Consider the following 21,512-nt stretch of genomic DNA (forward strand, 5'->3'; position numbering starts at 1 on the left):
TGTGAATGGGACTAATCTTATAAGTTCTTTTTCAGCCATGGCACTGTCTGTGTATACTAAGACTATTGATTTTCATGTGTTTATTTTATATCTTGCAACTTTACCAAACTCTCTAATGAGTTAAAATAGTTTCTGCAAACAGAGATAAAAATTCTCTGCTGACAGGGATAATTTGACTTCCCCATTTTTAATTTGTTTCCTTTGATTTCTTTTTCTTGCCTAGTGGCTCTGGCTAAAACTTGTAGGACTATATTGAAGAGCAATAGTGAAAATGGGCATCTTTGTCTGATTCCAGATATTAATTGAAATGCTTCTAACTTTTCCCATTCAATAAGATGTCTGAGTCTTAAGAGTTCCTGAAGGTGTGGAAAGAGAGAATGGATTAGAAGGCCTACTCAGAAATAATAACAAAAAATTTCCCTGATTTGGAGAAAGAAAGGGACATCCAAATACAGGAAGCACATAGAACTCTTAATAGATATGACCAGAAAAGATCTGCACCACAACATATTGTAGTCAAACATTCAACAGTAAAACATAAAGAAAGTATTCTAAAATGTGCAGAAGAGAAATGCCAGATTACAATCAGAGGATCTCCAATTAGACTGACAGCTGATTTCTCATCAGAAACCTTACAGGCTAGGAGAGAATGGAGAGACATAGTCCAAGCCTTAAAAGAAAAAAACTGTAGGGGCTAGCGCTGTGATGCAGTAGGTTAATCCTCTGCCTGTGGCACCAGCATCCCATATGGGCGCCGGTTTTAGTCCTAGCTGCTCCTCTTCCAATCCAGCTTTCTGCTATGGCGTGGGAAAGCAGTGGAAGATGGCTCAAGCCCTTGGGCCCCTTCACCCATGTGGGAGACCAGAAGAAGATCCTGGCTCCTGGCCTCAGATCAGCACAGCTCTAGTCGTTGCAGCCATTTGGGGAGTGAACCAGTGGACAGAAGACCTTTCTCTCTGTCTCTCCCTCTCACCATCTGTAACTCTACCTCTCAAATAAATAAATAAAATCTTAAAAAATAAAAAAGCTGTAAACCAAGAATACTGTACTCTGCAAAGGTCTCATTTAGGAATGAGGGTGAAAGAAAGACCTTCCATATCAAACAGAAATTGAAAGAACTTGTCACCACTCATCTAACCTTACAAAATACTGTTTTTAAGTTTTCTAATTACTACTTATTCTTTTTTTTGGTCTGAGATATCACCAAAGATTTGTCTTCTAGCTCAGATATTATTTGTTCTGCCTCATCAAGTCTGTTAAGGCTTTCCACTATATTTTTATTTGATATATTGAATACTTTGTTTCTAATATTTCAGTTTGATTTCTCTTCAAAATCTCTGTCTTATGGGAAAATTTTTCATCCATGTTGTGTATGGATTTCTTTAACAGATGGATTTGCTTCTAATTGCTTTTGAGTAATCCTATGATCATTCTTTTGAATTCTTTTTCATGCATTTCATCAATCTCTTTGTCTTCACATTCTAACATTGAAATGTTGTGCCCCATTTGAGGGAGTCATGTTGTCTTCCCTGTTCTTGTTTCTTGTATTTCTGCATTTATTTTTAGGTATTTATGGAAACACTTATTTGTTTTCTCCACTGATGGGTTTTATTTTTGATCTGTGCCTCTGTGGCTTAATGAAGTGTCTACTCCTTCAGTGACTACCCAGAGGCATGTGCTGGGTGAAACCAAGGAGCTCTGGTCAGTGCTCAAGGGGAGGATGAGAATCCAGGGTGACACCCAAGCTGGGCATGGTAGATCTCCTCTCTTATCAGCAGGGAGTATGGTATGATCACACCTGCCGGCATAATCACAACCTCACCTCCCCTCTTCCAAGGTGATCAATATCTTGGGTTAGCCCACAGTGGGTACTGCCCCCACCCATGCTGGTACATGAACCCACAAAGGTTATGTGCAGTTCTCGGTCTAAGCAGGGAACCCTCAGTGGAGAAACCCATCAGTGGAGAAAACAAGTGTTTCCATAAATACCTAAAAATAAATGCAGAAATGCAAGAAGCAAGAACAGGAAGACAACATGACTCACTCATCAGTGACCCACCTCGGGCAGTCAGCAGTCAGGAGCTCTGAGCCTCTGACACCAAACACAGTGTTTGCCCAGGAACCTGGCCACACGCCACAGCCTATCATGCAGTCACAGGATTCCCTAAGTCAGAACATGCAGGGCTCCCATAGTCACAGGATGCAGATCTCCTTTCATTCTCAAGAGCCTGCCCCATCCACAGAGATAGCAGAGTTGTTTCCAGAGCCAACTGCCTGTGAGTTGTCTGCCTTTGCAGTTTGAGCCCAAGAGCCTATGATAGGTTGAGAGGATTGGGGCACATCACAGTCCTATGTGGGTGCCCAGCCCCCTGATAACCTCCAGCCAAACTCAAAGTCAGTGAGAAGCATGAATTTTTCCCTCTGGTAAAATCCCCTGACCGCTGGATCAAGATCTGCTATAGCCTTTATTAGTATCAACATGGTGCCTTCTCCCTAGGCACCCCTGTTGGGGGATGGGAAGAAGGAAAAGTGCTTTTCCTTTGCTGGCTTAGCTGGGTGCCCTCCCCACCCCGACCCATACTAGGGCTCCAGGCCGGACTCAAAGTCAGTGTGGTCCACAGGGTTCTCCCTCATGCAGTATCACCAACAGCAAGGGCTGCCACAGTGTGCCCTCACCTCCCTCTCAGAACCTGGCATCTCCTCCAGCCCCCAGCTGCAGGATTTTTGTGTGGTGTCCCCACAAACTGCTGCATGCCTGCACTATCCATGCTGTTCCTCTTCTTTCTGTAGAATTTCCACTGCAAACTTTCCTCCAACTCTCCCATGGGAATGCACTTCCTTCACTTTTTTTCCTTCTATCTTGCCCTGGTCAGAAACTGAAAGATCCCATTCTGATGAGGGAACATGGGCTTGTGAAATCAACACCATTCACACATTTTGGCTTCTTTATAGAGCCAGAGACTCCAGCTTTGGAAGTACATTTACACATCACCTTACCTAGCCCACTTCCCATCTCATAATGAGCCACATCCACTAAAGACCATCAGCTAGTCAGTCAGCCATTCCTTGAAAGCTCTCAGGACCAGTAACTGCCTGCATCCAAGTCCTCCAACCCAGATTCTGTACAGATCTCTTAGAAAGTTTTTTATCAATCCAAATTCTTTTTTTCTAGAACTTCCTCACAGTGTTGATGGTTTTGTTTCTTAGAGTTGGTTGTACTTTGTCCTCTGATATAACTCTCAGCAATTGTTTTAGTAGATGCAGTTAGAGTAGGTGGGGTGTGCAGGTGTGCTCCCTCATGACCTTGCGACTGGGTATTTTGCTACAAGGAAAACAACCCCATGATAAATTCTCTCCATTCAAATATGTTAGGAAGCAGACACTTTACTAATTGAAAAATTGTTCTATGAATACAATCAAGTCCTAGATTTCTATTCTTTCTGGCAGTCCAATAAGTACCTTGCATGAAAGGCTTATGAGGAGAAGATATAACAATTCAGGTGCCAGGATCCAGGTGACCATGTAGGGAAATCATAAAAGAAGACTGGTTCCCAAAAGATGTTCGGTGAACCAGCAGCAGGAACATAATCTGAGAATGAGAATCTTAGAGATGTGAATTATCAAGCCCTACCCCAGAATCACTTCCTGGTCTGCAATCTGAGGTTTAGTGAGTCCTACAGGTGAGAACTACTGGGCAAAATTATCCCCTAACCATGACAGAATAAAGCAATGAATTTAAGATTTAGGTCAATGGAATAGCTATATATTCTCTATCTATCTATGCATGCTGTTTACTATTTATGTGAAATTTTTAGCTGATTCACAGATTTTGTGTTCATTTATTTATTTGAGTGACAGAAAGAGAAACAGAGAGATAGAGATAGAGAGACAGAGACAGAGAGATAGAGAACTACCATCTGCTAGTTCATTCCCCAAATGCCCACAATGGATCATTCCAAAAACGGCAGCTGGGGAACTCAATCCAGATCTCCTATATGGGTAGCAGAAACTCAACTGTTTGAGCCATTATGCTGCCTCCCTGGGTCTTCAGGAAGCTGGAATCAGGAACCAGAACCAGGAATCGAACTAAGGCACTCTGATGTGGGACATGGGTGTCCTAATGAACATCTTAACCATTAGGCCAAACACCAACCCACCAATTCACATGCTTTGAACACTCATTTAGTCAATTAAAACTCTCCTAACATCCATTAAGTTCAATTAGCAAATCTTCCAGGAAATCATAAATTTTGCCTGTGGGCTCTTGGTAACAATCTTTGCAATACTAACTAGCCAACCAGGAAGTATGTGTTCCAGACAGGGTCCTACAGTGTTTACCAACCACCTGTAGGGTACAGATTACAACTAGCACACATCTATTGCAAAAATAATTAAGTTAAATCACAATTTAATGATCCACATAGAATGAGTCTAATATCTGTTCTTTGTGGTGACTACTGAGTCTTGCTCTGCTGCCTTTTTTTTTTTTAATATTTTATTCATTTATTTGAGAGGTAGAGTTACAGACAGAGAGAGGGAGAGACAGAGAGAAAGGTCTTCCATCTGCTGGTTCATCCCCCAAATGGCCGCAACCGACAGAGCTGGGCTGATCCAAAGCCAGGAGTCAGCAGCTTCTTCTGGGTCTTCCACACCGATGCAGGGGCCCAAAGATTTGGGCCATCTTCCACTGCTTTCCCAGGCCATTACAGAGAGCTGGATCAGAAGAGGACCTGCTGGGACACAAACCAGTGCCCATAGGGGATGCCAGCCCTGCAGGTGGATGAGTAGCCTACTGAGCCACAGCACTGGCCCCACTCTGCTGCCTTTTCTCCCTCATCCTATCAACCATCCTTAGTAAAATGTGACCTGGATGGCCTTATTCTCCTCTCAGCTTTAAATTCATCACAAATCAATGAATTGAGCATTTAATGGAAAACATTTGTTCTGTGGGCTCCTTGAGCCCAAGATATAGGCACTTACAACATATCCCAAATGTTCCACCTCTGCGCCCTGGACCACCAAACTCTACATTTTGCTCAAATCCAAAACCCCTCTTTGCCAGACTTCCCCTGCCTACCTTACCATGCTCACTGCATAGCTCACATATGTGAAAAAGTAACTAAGATTGTGGGATACCTGACCCTAACCCACAAGAGTAGCAGTGAATTTCCAGGTATGACACACCACCCTGATGTCTTGTCAAATGAGCTTAGGTGAGTGATAGATGACACTTGTGTTTTATGTTGCAAAAATTGTGTCCATTTTAATGTATTTAATAAAACTTAATTAGCACATGAAACTTCTAATTTTATAGATAATATTACTTAGATTGGAGTAAAGATTGAAGGGTGAATCCATTAAAATCAATTTTAAAAAATGATTAAGTAGATTAATAATCTAGCATATCCACCTGCACTGTGAAGAAGCATAAGAAACCCATAGTTTTGGAAAGATGTTTTGCCAGGGTAATAAGTTCAGACTAGTGGGCCCTGACCATGGGAACCTTACCTTGAGTATCTTTTCTAGGAAAATCAATACCATGATGATCACCATAATTTGCCTGCCAAGCTGTTCATCTTATCTCCAGGAGGAACTAGAAAATGCCAAAACTTGATTAGCTGAACACAAATACCATTGTTTCTTTGATAAAGCACATATAGTTCATACAGCTTCTTTCAAATGAGGAGAGAGAGCATTCTATACCAAAACCAGTACTCACCGGTGAATACCTAGGCTAGAAGAAAGAGGAGTTTCAGTTTTGTTGTGTAAGGATAATACCATGGCATGAAAGTAGCCATTGTCTCAAATTAGCAATATGAAAAAGCACAGACCACACTGGCCTAGTCATGCTATTTTTATCCATTCCATGAACACTCAATGAAAACCTTCAAGTCCCTTCCTCACAAGTTTTCTGATGCTTTCTCTCTGTGTCAAGTGTACCTTAAGATGAGCCCTTGATTGAGCATTTACAGATTCATCTTCCAGATGAGCCTGCAATCTCAAATTACTCTACTTCTCTAAGCTGCTTTCTAGTCATTGTGGGATATTTGGGGTGTGAAACCCTCAAATCTAAGTCTGGCCAAGACTTACACTGTTCTTGGCATAGCTGGGAATACAGGAAATTTGTATTTTTCCCACTCTTCTCTTGACACAGCGATTTGTTGATTCTTTTAAGGACCTGGCACCCAGTCATCCATAAGTGGGAAAACAAAATTCACGCACAAATGGCAATTGCCTTAGGTTGAGTTTCTCAGAAGATTTTTGTGCAAGTGACTTACTAAGTGCTCCCAGGAGAAACCAGATAAGAAATGGGAGAAGAAGCACAGAGGATCCCAAGCAAAGGAGCCCTTGCAGGTGGGGTTCCAGCCTGGGCAGGATCCTGAGAGTATCTTTGGAATGTATGTTACACTTCATGCTTTGTCTCACTTCAAGGCAAAAGAGCTGGGCTTTTGTACACTCATGCCAGTCAGATGTGGGTTGAGGGGCTGCACTGGGGGAATATAAACTCCCAGGCACTTGCAATTCTCAGTAGGCCAGGTGAAGCACCCCTAGGTTGGTCTTATAAAAAGGCTCCTAGGCACAGAAATGAAGAGATGTCCACAAAGAACCAGTAAGGGGGCTGAGCAGAACACCAGCTACCTCCATTCCTGAAGGCAGAACTGTTATGAGCCTAAATATGCAGACTTTCCTTCTGTTTATTTGGTCACATGAGACAAGCAATAGTTTGGTTTCATGTGATTGGGGGTGGGGGAGTCCCCTGGCCTTGAATTCTGCATGTTCGTGCATCCCTGATTGGAATAATTTATTGATGGTATTACAAGACTTGTTTTTATGGCAGCCAAGAGTTAGTTCTGCAGGATATTGCCCATATCCCAGGAACCAAGCCTTAGGCCTTGGAATGCAAATGTTTTCATTAATTCTGTCCTAGGCAAGGTACAGGAGAAGACCTGAAAGCAAAAGGCTCCTAGACCCATCCCTTCCAGGTGATTGGTCCACTCCAGAGGCATGCTGGATGCAGATGCCCTGACAGTAGCACTCAGTGAGGTAGATGGACCCACTGTGGATTACTTTGTGCATGATCAGGATAAACCAGACAAGGTTTGGTGCTACCCTTCTCTCTCTTCTGGTTAGTGAGTCCAGAAGAGCTGAAGCACCCCACCCGAGTAAACAATCAGGAACTGTTGCATAACACAGACCACAGTGCTAAATATCCATTTAGCCACATTTGCAAAACAGACAAAAGAAACATTGGCATTTTTGAAAAAGGGAGATTTAGGCATAATGAGTGCTGGTTGTGGCAATTAAGAAATGCCAATGCAGGCTGCATTTAAATACCAGGCCACCCCAGACCCAACACCCTAAACACAAAACCCAAGCCAAAGCTGCCCCTCAGCTAGGTTGCCATTCATCCTCGAATAGCCCAGGGTAAGGAGCTCATAAGGGAAGCCAGACCTCCCTTCTCAGAAGACGCCCGATTAGGACTATGTCTGTTTATAACCAGATATGAAGATATAAAGTAGCATTTAAGAGTGGTGACAGAGGGGATGGTCTGGCAAATAAATCATGCATGCTTGGAAGAAACCAGGTGTCCAGTGCTGTTCAGTGTCTCCTCTCAGAGAGAGGAGGGAGAGGACGATGCTTCAAGGAGCTGGCTGAAGAACCTGTCGCTGGAGTTGTTTGTTCAGCCAAAGTCTCCTGTAAGAAATATATTCATGGCATTTAACCTGGGACACAATATGGCATCAAATACTGAAAAGAACCTTATGGGGAGAAAGAGGCCACTACCTCAGATCAAGACAGCCTTCTAAATCTGGGGAACCTGCACTTGTGTTCACAGATGGTTTTCTCAATGGCTTGCCAACGTTTTCTATCAGACACTTGCAAAACTTTCAACCCCGAGTGATAATGTGCACACATGCTCCTAACCTGGGGACATTAGAAGGCTCCATGGCTATTGTTAGAATGAAAATTCTAATCCCACCACCATTGATCTCTTTTCACAGGTGGTGCAACTGATAATCTGCATTTTAAAAATATTTATTTATTTTTGACTACTTGAAAGGCAGAGCAATAGAGAAAGAGATTTGCTGGTTTACTCAAAATGCCTACTACAGCCAAGACTGGCCAGGAAGAAGCTAGAAGCCAAGAACTCCATCTATATGGGTGGCAGGGGTCCAAGCACTTTAGCCTTTATCTGTTGTCTCCCAGGATGCATTGGCAGGAGGCTGGATTGGAAACAGGGCAGCTCAGAGTCAAATTGGCACTCTGGTAGGGGATGCAAGCATCACAAGTGGAGACTCAACCCTTTATGCCACAAAGCCTGCCCCAGGAATACGCATTTTAACAAGCAATTGAAAAAGGTTTCCATGTAAGGAAACCTCAGACCATGCTAAGAGGTCCTGTTAACAGCAGTTGTGAGTTATCCGTTAGCCACACAATGTGTAAAATGGATGCAAAATGACACATAATGATATATAAATTCATTCATGATCCATGTATTTGTTTTTTTTTTTTTTTTTTTTTTGGACAGGCAGAGTGGACAGAGAGAGAGAGACAGAGAGAAAGGTCTTCCTTTGCCGTTGGTTCACCCTCCAATGGCCGCCGCGGCCAGCGCGCTGCGGCCGGCGCACCGCGCTGATCCGGTGGCAGGAGCCAGGAGCCAGGTGCTTTTCCTGGTCTCCCATGGGGTGCAGGGCCCAAGCACCTGGGCCATCCTCCACTGCACTCCCTGGCCACAGCAGAGGGCTGGCCTGGAAGAGGGGCAACCGGGACAGAATCCGGCGCCCCGACCGGGACTAGAACCCGGTGTGCCGGCGCCGCAAGGCGGAGGATTAGCCTAGTGAGCCGCGGCGCCGGCCATGATCCATGTATTTGTCATATTTGATATATAATCTTTGATTTAACTAAAAAATGATTAAAACTTGTAAAACCTCCGAAGAAAAGAGGAGCTTGAATTTTATGCACAAGAACATTCCAAATATAACAAGGATCCAAGTTCAGTCTCCTCTTTTAAAAATTTAAACCATGGACACACCAGATTTAAGAAATGGTCTTTTTAAAATATAATTTGTAATTTGAAAGGCAGAGAGATGGAGAGATTAAGAGAGACAGAGGGCCGGCGCCGTGGCTCACTAGGCTAATCCTCCGCCTTGCGGCGCCGGCACACCAGGTTCTAGTCCCGGTAGGGGCGCTGGATTCTGTCCCGGTTGCCCCTCTTCCAGGCCAGCTCTCTGCTGTGGCCCGGGAGTGCAGTGGAGGATGGCCCAAGTGCTTGGGCCCTGCACCCCATGGGAGACCAGGAGAAGCACCTGGCTCCTGCCATCGGATCAGCACGGTGCACCGGATGCAGCGCGCTGGCCGCAGCGGCCATTGGAAGGTGAACCTACAACCGCAAAGGAAGACCTTTCTCTCTGTCTCTCTCTCACTGTCCACTCTGCCTGTCAAAAATAAATAAATAAATAAATAAACAACACTCAGGACTGGGTCAGGCCAAATCCGTAAACCGGGATCTCCTTCTGGATCTCCCACATAGGCACAGGAACCCAATACTTGAGCCATCATCTACTGCCTCCCAGGATATGCATTAGCAAGAAGCTGGATTGGAAACAGAGAAGCCAGAATTCAAACCAGGCACTCCAACATGGGATGAAAGCATCCCAAGTGGTAACTTAACCACTGCACTAAGTTCCCACTCTTGGATTATTTTATTAATTAAAACAGGACACATGGGAAAAAAATAGATATTATTTCAGAGTACACACCTTTTACAACTTCTTAATACACTTGGATTTATACAATGTCCCTAGTGTAATGTCTTTGTCTACCTTATAGAATTACTAAAGCAACACACTGTACCATATCCACACTCACCTCTTCCTCCTGGGTTCTAACCTCATGTTTGAGCCCAGACTCTCCAGCAAGAAAGTAGTTTTACCCTAATGCACCAAAGTAAGTAAGCATCTGGAGAGGGAGAGAAGGCTCTCTCTGGAGTCCACTTGTGTCTTTCTAGTGAGGGTCTCATACAGACTTGGGTGTAGCTTTAAATAAAGAAGAGCTTCAACATTACACAGATTGACACTGGAGAAGAGCTGCAGCCTGCTCACTTTGTCTCATATTTCTCAATGGTGAGAGACTCTCAGATGGTATTGCTACTGGCAGCTGGTCATGGAATTAGGAATCTTTATGAGGGCTGTGAGGGCATCCCACAATTTCACAATTAATCATGTGAGATGAATCTGATTTGCAATCCTTTAATTTTGTAGGAATAGTCAAAGGACAATTGGTGATTTGTATTTTGTATTTTACTCCATGTATCATTTCGTATTTTAAAATATGTTCCAGGTAGTGGGGGTAGTAGGGAGGTGACTAACTGTTAAGATACCTGTTAGGGGGCAGGCAGTGGTAAAGTCATTGCTTGGGGTGCTTGTATCCCATATTGGATTGCCTGCTGGAGTCTGGCTACTCCACTTCTGATTCAACTTCCCACTCCCACTAACAGGTCATGGCTGAAGTAATTGGGGTCCTCCCATAAACATGGGAGACCTAGATTGAGTTTCAGTCACCTGGCTTTGGTCTGATACAGCCCTCACTATTGTAACATTTAAGGAGTGAACCAACATAGAAGATTCTCTTTCTCTCTCTCTCTCTCTCACTCTCTCGCTCTCTCTCTCTCTGTGTGTGTACCTACCTTTCAAATAAAATGAAAACAAAAGTAGTTAGTTGGTTGATTTCTTTAAAAAGATGTTGAGTAGGGTGCCCATATTCCATTTCAGAATACCTGGGATTGAATCCCAGCTCCAGCTCCTGATTCCAGCTCCCTGCTAATGCAGACCCTGGGAAACAGGGAAACTTAAGTAGGTGTGTCTGTGCCATGTGTGTGGAGACTAGGACTGAGTTCCTGGCTTCCAGCTTCAGCCCAGTCCCAGCCATTGTGGGCATTTTGGAAATGAACTAGAGTATGGGAGCTCCCTCTCCCTCTCCCTCTCCCTCTCCCTCTCCCTCTCCCTCTCCCTCTCCCTCTCCCTCTCCCTCTCCCTCCAACTCCCTCCCTCTCTATCCCTCTCTCTCTGCCTCTCTGCCTGCCTGATAACAATAATAATAATAATAATAATAATCCAGGAAACACAAACATATAGCAGGAAGCTCATGAAAAGGGAATTTTACAAATACACACAAAAATATGCTGCCGTGTTTGTCTACAAGAAATGTACAATGCCTTGGGGATATTATTAAAGACTGATAAGGCATGCTTAAGGATTTCTGCTTAACTCTGTTTTAGGCCAGGGACCTGCAGTATGTTCTGTATAGAGCCAGGTAGTAAATATTTTCAGCTTTCCAGGCCATATGGTATTGTTGTGACCATATTGTTGCCTCTGTCTTTGTAGCATGAAAGGAACCATTGGCATTAGGTAAGCAAACGTGTGTGTGCTCCAATAAAAACTTATTGATGGGCCGGCGCCGTGGCTCAATAGGCTAATCCTCCACCTAGCGGCGCCGGCACACTGGGTTCTAGTCCCGGTCGGGGCGCCGGATTCTGTCCCAGTTGCCCCTCTTCCAGGCCAGCTCTCTGCTGTGGCCAGGGAGTGCAGTGGAGGATGGCCCAGGTGCTTGGGCCCTGCACCCCATGGGAGACCAGGAGAAGCACCTGGCTCCTGCCTTCAGATCAGCGCGGTGTGCTGGCCGCAGCACGCCAGCCATGGCGGCCATTGGAGGGTGAACCAATGGAAAAGGAAGACCTTTCTCTCTCTCTCTCTCTCTCTCACTGTCCACTCTGCCTGTAAAAAAAAAAAAAAAAAAAAAACAAAACAAAACAAAAAACAAAAAAAAAAACAAAAAAACACTTATTGATGGACTTTGAAATGTAGGTGGCTTGTGAGACCCAGTTCCTTTGAAGCCCCACAGTTACTTTGGCCACTATTCCCCCATTCTAGATAGTAGAGGGCCTTCCTTCCATCTGCCTGGTGACCCTCATTACCCTTCCAGGAGAGAGTGCGCTATAGATGAGCGTTACTCAAAGTGTGGCCTGGGGACCAGCAGCAGTGACATTTGCCTGGAGACTTGTCAAAAATGTGGACTCTGGGGCCCTATTTCACACCCACTGAATCAGCCGCTCTCAGCACGGGCTCTCACTGTTTAAACAAGCGTTGCAGAGACTCTGACTCCGAGTTGGAAAACACTCTCCTAGGTCACACTGTTGAACAAAGCTGATTTGAGAACATTAAATGCTTTCTGGAGGTGCCAGAATATTTCATTCAGTCATTCATTCAACAAGTTGTTTAACATGAATTAAATACCTACTAGGAACCAGACACCTCCCCATGCTCTAGTGATTTGAGAAAATGTCTTAGATGCTGTTGGGGGCTGATGCTGGACTGGGGAACTATCTTATATCAAAGCCCAGGAAATTATTTTGTGTGACTCTGCTTCCTGCTGTCCTCACTTTGCTGGTTGGAGCCACACTGGGACAACGCACAAGATGATGGCTTAATGTACTAACGTGAGTCAGGCATCCATGCCATTTCACTGTTAAATCCTCTCAGCAACTGAAATGACTGTCAGTTGGCATCATTATGCCATACCAGTTGTCTTCTCTTAGAATGCTAACAGGCATGAGTTTGAGGTGTGGGGGTACAATTTATCAAATACTAGCAATGAACCTCCTAACAGAAGGCTTGGAGTTACTCTCAGGGCCCACTCTCCAGTTGTAGGGAGGAGAGTAAGCATTGTTATTTTTTTCAGCTTTAAAATGCTGTATGTTTGAGATCTGTTGGATTATCAGCCCTCCTCCCAAATCACAGACATGCATTTTAGAGCAGAACAAAAGTGCAGGAGCTCTGGGGGTGGGAAGGTACTGTGAACGTGATGGAAAGATGGGTTTCCACCACATGGCTTCTCTGCCTCACATCACCTGCCTACCAGCCAGACCTGGGCAGGTCCTGTCCGCTTGGAGCCAGGGGGCCCTGTAGCTATTCTTCATGTGCTGAGAATAGCAGCCTTGAGATGAGATTGCCAAGGACATTTGAGTCTGGAGGAGAGGGAGAGAGGAAAAGAGGTGGGGGTCGGGGGGAGCACAGACATATACCAGAAAATAGACCCAGAGCAGTAGGAAAGAGCAGTAATGCTGTTGGTCTGGGAGCCCACAGGCCTTGCCTTCCAAGTAAAGGTCAGCTACTTGCTCAGGCTGAAGGCAGAGCTTTTCCCAAGGAACCCAGTAGCAAAATAGAAAGACGGAGAACAGAGCCAGGAAGAGCTCTTGTTTGTCTGCGTGTGCTAATCCTGGGAGAGCCACTGCTTAGAGACTGAAGCTCAGGCGCTCTGCTGGTTTCCCTGGTTTCAGGCTTCCAAGGGAGCTCAGCACCACAGCAACTCACACCCAGCAGTGGGTAAAGGAAAGCCAATTAACCAAGTCTGGGTTTGCTCCACTCCCAACAAAGGCCATGGGCCTGCCTGAATGAGAAAGGCTTTCTGAATATTAAGCCCCCACATCCTAACAGACAAGGTAGATCAAAACTTTCTACACCTCATTCTGTAACTCAGCAAACCCATGGGATCGATATGCTGTGCCCTGTTAAGATAATTAAGGCTCGGAGAGGGTGAGGATCTGGCCCCAGCCACCCAGCTTCTGAGTGCCAGAGCCAAGAGTCCAACCCAGTCTTTTTTTTTTAAATTAATTTATTTATTTGAAAGCGAGAGTTACACAGAGAGAAGGAGATGCAGTGACACAGAGAGAGGGCTTCCATCCGCTAGTTCATTCCCCAGTGCTGATCTGAAGCCAGGAGCCAGGAGCTTCTTCTTGGTCTCCCACGTGGGTGCAGGGGCCCAAGGACTTGGGCCATCTTCCACTGCTTTCCCAGGCCATAGCAGAGCTAGTTTGGAAGTGGAGCAGCCAGGACTTGAACTGGTGCCCATATGGGATGCGGGCACTGCAGCCAGTGGCTTTTTACATGCTCCGCAACAGCACAAGCCCCAGCCCAGTCTTTTCAAATGCCAAAGTACTTACTCATGTCACTAAGTTATGGCCTGCAATCTACTCAACTTCACTACATGTTTGTTACTTTATTCTGCAGGACAGATCTCCAAACACTTGGGGGAAACATTGGAATTTTGTTTCTTTTTATTGTGAGGCTCAAGAGTGGCTTGGTGTAAATTACTTCCAGTTTCTTTTTCCTAGGTCCCTAATTTCTGAACTGGAAACCTGTTTGTAAGTAAAACACAAAGTGTTTAAAGACCTACATCATATCATAAGAACATATTTTGGTGGCCAGAACATGAGTTGGAAACTTAGCCGGCTCATGGTAGGATACTCTATCAATTTTTTTAACTTTTATTTAGTAAATATAAATTTCCAAAGTGCAGTTTATGGATTACAATGGCTTTCCCCCACCCCATAACTTCCCTCCCACCCACAACCCTCCCATCTCCCGCTCCCTCTCGCATTCCATTCACATCAAGATTCATTTTCAATTATCTTTATATGCAGAAGATCAATTTAGTAAATGACTGCCCATAGAGCTAGGCTAACATTTACTACTACGTCTTTTTAATGCCAGTGGTAGTATGCAGCTCTGGCTTTCACTTTTACTATGACTTCATATATGAATTTTTGTCCAAGAATCACGGAATAGCAAAGAACTTGAAATCTGTTATCTGCAAAGGCATTTTACTTTAGAATTCCTCCAATCTAAGGCCCCGAAATAGTGTGACTCACTTCGGGAGAGCAATAAATGTGGAAGATTCTAATAATATGTACTAAGTTGAAATCCAAGAGGAATTCAGTCAGCAGTTGAGAACGGAATATATGAGGATATTTCAGAAGGCTTATAGAAAATGGATTTAAAATTAGGTTTATTTTAGTACCAAAAAATTTTGAAATCTACACATTGTTTTTTCATAACATACATGTCTCATGAACTTTTGGAAGACTCTTCATGTGCATGAATTTCAGGTTGTTTGCACCAAACTAAACTTATCTTTTAACCTCATTTTCCATGAACTTTTGGAAGTACTCTCCTAATAGACCTGGGGACAGGGTGGCAGGGCCCCTCCCCAAGCTCAGATCAGGTTCCTGCCTCAGTGAACTTGGGTTCCCTTGTCTCAATGTGTACAGTCCTGATTTTTTAATGAAGAGCTCTTACTTTTGCAAAAAAAAAAAAAAAAAGTGATTCTCACACAAGTAATAGGAATAACATCAACAACATGGTACTGCCCTAAGGTCTTAAATATTTAATTTCTTCACCCAGCTACAGTTGTCAATTTGGGAGAAACACAAATGTGTCTTACAATTAGGGCATCGGGTTCCTCTTCCACTTCAGGGTTCTTGAGGCCTTTATTCATTAGTGTAACCCCAGCTGCTACAGCAAAATGAAAAAATACCCGAACATTTTCAGTTGTGTTTTGTCCACTTCTGTAAAATTTCAGGTGCTCCTGGTCAGCAGTCAGCTTCCCGCCTTAAATGGATTCAGAGGACACAAGTGCCTGCTGGCTCATGGCTCATCACCCTCAGGGACCCTGTCTCTGCGGCAGAAGGAGAAGCAGGTGGTGCCATACCTGCTTCTGCCCTGCTTAGTCTGACAGGGACATTTTCCATTTGCTCTGCAGCTCCTGAGTCAGCTCTAGCCACACGGCACCCCTCCTTACACTGAGGACTGGAAGTGTGAACTCCTGGCTGGACACTCCTTTCCCAGAGACCTTGCTCTGACATGTAAGGGAGAGGATACTGTCCAGGGCACAACTGACCATCTCAGCCTTGAGACAATGCACTGTCCAACTCACAGAGAGGTTTTTATCACAGCAAATCTCACCAGCTGGAGCCTGGCCACTCCTGGGACCTGACTTCCCCTGGGAGGCCTGCTGTGACCCTCTGGGTACATGTGACACCTGGCAGGTGTTCTTGTGTACTGACTATCACTCTGAATAATCTAATTTCCTCCTTTCATTCCCATCTTTCCTGTTATGCTGTAGTTCTGTGAAGCCAGTGAGTTTGCCTGTCTTACCCATCACTTTATCCTTAGTGCCTAACACTGTCCTGGCACGTTACAGGTGCTCAGTGAATATTTAAAAACAAAGAGAGGCTTTGAGAAAGGCAAGAAGGGAAGGCCGCCCTGGAAACAGTGAAGTCTGGCTGCCTGTGACTTGCACCTCATGGGGGTTTAAGAGAGTGGCCAAGAAATGGGCCAACGAGTCATCTGTCTTTGAGGGGACCGTGTTCACCCTCCCTCAAGCCCTTGATGGCAACTGAAAAAGATGACGCATTTTTTACCTTTTGCTTCTAAATGCCTCTGAGTATATGGAGTTCTACTCAACAATAAAAAGAAAAGAACCACCAATACTTGGTACAACCTGGAAAGACCTCAAAATAATTTTAAAAAGCCACACACACACCCAAAATAGCATAGATAATATGGTTATTCTTCAATAAAATTCTAGGAAATTCAAACTAATTTTAATGGCTGATAGTAGACCAGAAGTTTCTTGGGCACAGGGGTAGGGTGGGATTGGGTAAGGAACTGTGGGTGGGTAGGATTGTAAGTAGCATAAGGAAATTTTTGGGAGTGATAGAACCATTTGTTTTTTTATTGTCATCATGATTTCCTGTGTGTATGCATAGACTAAAACTCAAATTGTGCCTGCAAATATATGGGGTTGATTGTATGTCAATTGCACCTCAATAAATCTGTTAGAAAATAAAATAGATATAAATAAATAAATATGAAATTAAAAGTGTCTCAATCCAGCACCATATCCCTCTAGCCCATCATGCCCAACCCTTGGCTGTCTTGTGTCTTTTTTTTTTTTTTAAAGATTCATTTATTTGAAAGAGTTACAGAGAGGCAGATGAAGATAGAGGGAAAGAGGTCTTCCATCTGCTGGTTCACTCCTCAGATGGCTGCACCAGCTGGAGCTGTGACGATCTGAAGCCAAGAGCTAGGAGCCTCTTCCAGGTCTCCCACATGGGAGTGGGGGCCCAAGGACTTGGGCCATCTTCCACTGCGATCCCAGGCCATAGCAGAGAGCTAGATTGGAAGTGGAGCAGCTGGGACTCGAACCAGTGCCCATATGGGATGCCAGCACTGCAGGCAGTAGCTTTGCCCGCTACGCTACAGTGCCAGGCCCTGGCTGTGTCTTTAAAAATACTTTATAGTCTCAAGGGGTGGGGCAGGCATTTTGGCACAACAGATTAAGGTGCCTCTTAGGACACTTGCATCCCATATTGGAAAGCTTGAGATCAAGTCCTGCCTCCATTTCTGACCCAGCTTCCTGATACTGGACCTAGGAGGCAGCAGATAATAGCCCAACTGCTGGGATTCTTGCTATCCATGTGGGAGGCCAAGATGGGGTTCCTTGTTCCTGGCCTAGTCCTGGCTGTGTGGGCATTTTAGGAGTTAACAGAGGTGAGAATTCAGTCTCTCTGTCTCTGTCTCTGTCAGTCTCTGTCTCTCTCTCTCTCTCTCCTTCCCTGTCATTCTTCTTTTCAAATACATAAATTGTTTTTTTTTTTTCAAGATTTATCCATTTATTTGAGAGGCAGAGGCACAGATAGAGAGAGGGAAAGACAGAGAGGTCCTCCATCTGCTAATTCACTCACTAAATGGCCATAATGGCTGGAGCTGGGCTGATCTGAAGCCAGGAGCCAGGAGCCTCCTCTGGGTCTCCCACATGGACGCAGGGGTCCAAGCACCTGAGCCATCCTCCACCACCCTCCCAGGCCACCAGCAGAGAGCCAGACTGGAAGAGGAGCATCTGGGACACACACCTTCACCCACATGGAATGCCAGCACCACAGGCAGAGGCTTAACCTGCTATGCCACAGTGCCAGCCCGTCAAATAAATAAATCTTTTAAAAAAATTTCCTAGTCTCCATGGTAGAGATGGCCAGTATGCATTCATGGTAGCTTTTGGACAAATAACCTAATTCTGTCGAGCCCTGCCCAAGTGCACCTTCCAGTTCAGAAGATGGCTGAGCTATGGGAGCAGAATGTGGGCCATTTAGAGTGTCCACTCTTTATCCACATGCGCACTTACATGAACACATATAAGCTCTTACATTGGGAAACCTATTTCTTCCAGGTTCTGTGAGCAGACCCATCACTGACCCCTCGGCCGGGCGCCCAGCCTCCCCCCACCACTACCATGGCTGAAGACGCGGATATGCGCAATGAGCTGGAGGAGATGCAGCGAAGGGCTGACCAGCTGGCAGATGAGGTAAGGCCTGGAGACCTGACAAGACCGACGGAACAAAACTGGGGAGCTAGGGGGTTTATCTTATTCAGGTCCAGGTGGGGAAAAGCCTTCTGTTAAGTTTCAATTTTTTAAAATGCTGACTTAACATTTCTATGCACCTAAGGCCTCTGTAGACCAGAATGAATTGATTATAAAAACTGCCTACAAATTAATATCTTGACCCAAACTCCTGATTTCTAAAAATCTTGAAAAGTCAAAGTACTCTAGGAAAAACAGTATTTTTGTGTATCTATAAGCAAGAGTGTGCTGGAACTTGTTGATTCTGAGAGCTGATTATTAATACTTTCTGAAATTTTGCACACTAGTTGCTAAATATAACCTTTATTAAAATTGAATTATATAGACTGGTAATTAGGCCCTATTAAAATCAAAGGTAATGAACACTCAAGTCCAAGATTTGCTAGTTATTTTACCACTATTTATTTTTTTAGTTATTTATATCCATATAATGGTGTGTCACTGTGTATCTTCACAGCTTCATATTCGGTGATATCCTGCTGGGGGCAGAAATAGGGTAGGAGGAGAAAGAGAAGTGTGAGTGTGGGCGGGAGGGCAGGTAGGGTGGGAAAAATCACTGTGTTCCAAAATTTGTATGTATGAAATGCATGAAGCTTGTATACCTAAGTAAAAGGTTTCTAGATTTAAAAAAAAAAACAAAGAACATTTATGCCACAGAAATCTTCAAAAATGTGGCTTACTATTGTGTTGACTTGCTAAAGTTAAGAAAGTGGAGAAAATATTAATGCAGATTAAACCTAAAAAAGTACATGCCTGCCACCATTACATTACGCAGAATTCAAAAACAGTGGAGGAAGCCTTTCAGAACGTGAGAACTATGATTGCTCTTCAATACAAAAGTCACTCTTGTCACTGGCAAATGAGTAGAACTCCAGTGTATGTCTTCATTGTTGCATTTTACTCGTGAACATACACAAACTGTCCAACCAACATTTGTTTCGGAACCATACTTGTTCATCACATGACTAGCTACAGACACCAGAGTTCAGCAGAAGTCACCAGCATCTTTCTGTGAAAATCAAATGGCTATCTGGAATTTGCAATAAAGAGTATTATATATTTTATTATCATGTAGAAACGTATGCTGTTCATCTTGTATGTTAAGAAAATACAAACCTGGGTCATGACTAAGATATATTTGTACTTTTCAGAAAGCCAGATGTTACATGTACCTGCATTCCACAGTTTACAACCATTCTATTTTAAAAAGCAGTCTGTCACAGCTCTTCCGGAAAAGTTAACATCCTTCAGTGTCCTGCAGAATCTTGTCCAAAATAAATCTGTCACTTAAAAGCACAACTTTTGCAATCACACAAGTTATTAGATTCTCGTAGTTCCAAAAGCAATGAGGGAAAAAGTGCCTGAGGGACCAGCCCTGAGCCCAGACTTTCCATCTCATTTTTTCTTATCTAAGGATGAAGATAATTATTGTAGCTGACTCTTATAGGCTACTGATTTCAGACATGCTTGATTTTTTCACAACCTAATTTGTATTGATAAGAACTTCCAATTGTGTTTCTAGGAACTATATAAGAAATGTGATGTATTCATTTAAAGAATTATGTCAGTGTTTAAAATTCAATATTCCTGTCCTAGGGAGGTCAAATTAGTCCTCTGAGTATCTGAGATAATTTTTATGCATCCTGAGCATGCAGAATTATCTTTTCCAGATTACTTTGATACCAAGATCAGCTTCATATGGTTTTGATGTTATGATGATAGACTTTAATGTAATTGCTTTAGGGATTCAGATCATATAGAAAGCCTGATAAGAAAGAGACTGAAAATGGGAAGACATTTTGTGTTTCAGTTACAAGTGTAAAAGAACAAGTGATAAAGTAGTTTGGATTTTCTAAGACCTCTGGATCCTGCACTCCTAATATTTCTGTTTTCTATTTTAGTCGCTGGAAAGCACCCGTCGTATGCTGCAACTGGTTGAAGAGGTAAGGAGTGATCATATTTTACGATAAATAAGCCACACCCTGGTGCTGACCTGTTACTTCCTAGCCTCTGCTGCCTCTCCCTGGGCCCTGATCCTCTTGGTGCTCGTGTTAACGTGAACTCTCAGGAAGCCACATGGTGTGGCAGGTGAGGCACTTCAGTTGCCAGGCAGTCACCAAAGCATGTTCATCTTCCCCACCCACTGAAGCCACGTTTAAGCAAGGTTACTTTAAGCAAGTAAGAGCAATTTTTAATATACAAAGAAATTAGCTACATAAATTGGCTACATAATGGTTTTGATGACTATGAGTCACAAATAATCTTGATGTTCTGTTCTGACTTGAGCCTTATATGTGATATTTATGTATACCATTTTCAAAAATTCTTCTATTAAGAGCCAGGCACTCAAATTTATAGGAGAAAAAAAAAAAAAAAACAGAAAAGATCTCAAACAAAAGGAGCTATCAAGTCCGATAATATAAATGTAAAAGCTCTTTTATATTCCTGACTCTGGGTTGAACATCCATTTGTGAGGCATGGTTAATGAATCCCCAACTATTTTTAAATGGGTAAAATAGGGCAGAGAGCAATAATGGAATCAAAAGGGCATTTGCAATAAACCTCCCTCGTTTGGCAGAGCAGCAGTCAACCAGGAAGAATAAATGGATTAATTGAACTTGTCCATTGGGAGAGATGAAGTGGAAAAAGAATGGGTTGGACTATATTTATCTTAACCTAATAAAACAAGCCTAATAGTTTTTAGTCAGTGAGATGCTATTTTAGCTATGCTTTGAAACTGCTTTTCAATGTATTAATTTCACATGCAATTATCATTTTTAGAGATCTTGGGCTTTCTCCAGCAGAATGATTAAATGTGCCTACTTGACTCATGCTACTGTAAATTACTTATGCGATGACGTGAAGAGGGGGGAAATAAACCTGGGGAAGGCACTAACTTTCACACAGCGGTTGTCCATGTCATCCCTTCTTTCTTCAGCTTCACTTCTTACCTAGGGATGACATATGACTAAACGGGAATTGCCTTGGGAGGAATGGGGACCAAGTGGCAACTATGAGCTCCCTAATGTCTTTCAAATACTGAACTTGAACCCTGCCAAACTACCCCCCCCCCCCCCAAGAAAGGCAGGCCCAGCCTGGAAACCCATGCAGCAGAGGAAGCAGCATTCCATCTCTAAAGAATGTTTTCTTTACTCTGTTTTGGGACACTGCTCATGCGGAAATACCTGAAGACAAGGAGGAAAACAGATATTTTCAATCCAATAGTGTTGGTGAAGCTCTCAGAGTATATTTAC

At 43.7% G+C, this 21,512-nt stretch overlaps 1 protein-coding gene across 2 annotated transcripts in view; it reads left to right on the forward strand.

The window, feature by feature from the left end:
- Positions 1–21,512, forward strand: part of SNAP25 (synaptosome associated protein 25) — a 94,739-nt gene that overhangs the window by 46,440 nt on the left and 26,787 nt on the right. For both annotated transcript variants that reach the window (XM_002710974.4, XM_002710973.5), the window contains exons 2-3: positions 18,067–18,201; positions 20,160–20,201. In XM_002710974.4, coding sequence (XP_002711020.1) covers positions 18,130–18,201; positions 20,160–20,201 — 114 coding nt within the window. In that variant the 5' untranslated portion in view covers positions 18,067–18,129. The remainder of the gene's footprint in view (positions 1–18,066; positions 18,202–20,159; positions 20,202–21,512) is intronic.

The sequence above is a fragment of the Oryctolagus cuniculus genome, chromosome 11 (assembly GCF_964237555.1).
Source record: "Oryctolagus cuniculus chromosome 11, mOryCun1.1, whole genome shotgun sequence".
Lineage (NCBI taxonomy): Eukaryota > Metazoa > Chordata > Mammalia > Lagomorpha > Leporidae > Oryctolagus > Oryctolagus cuniculus.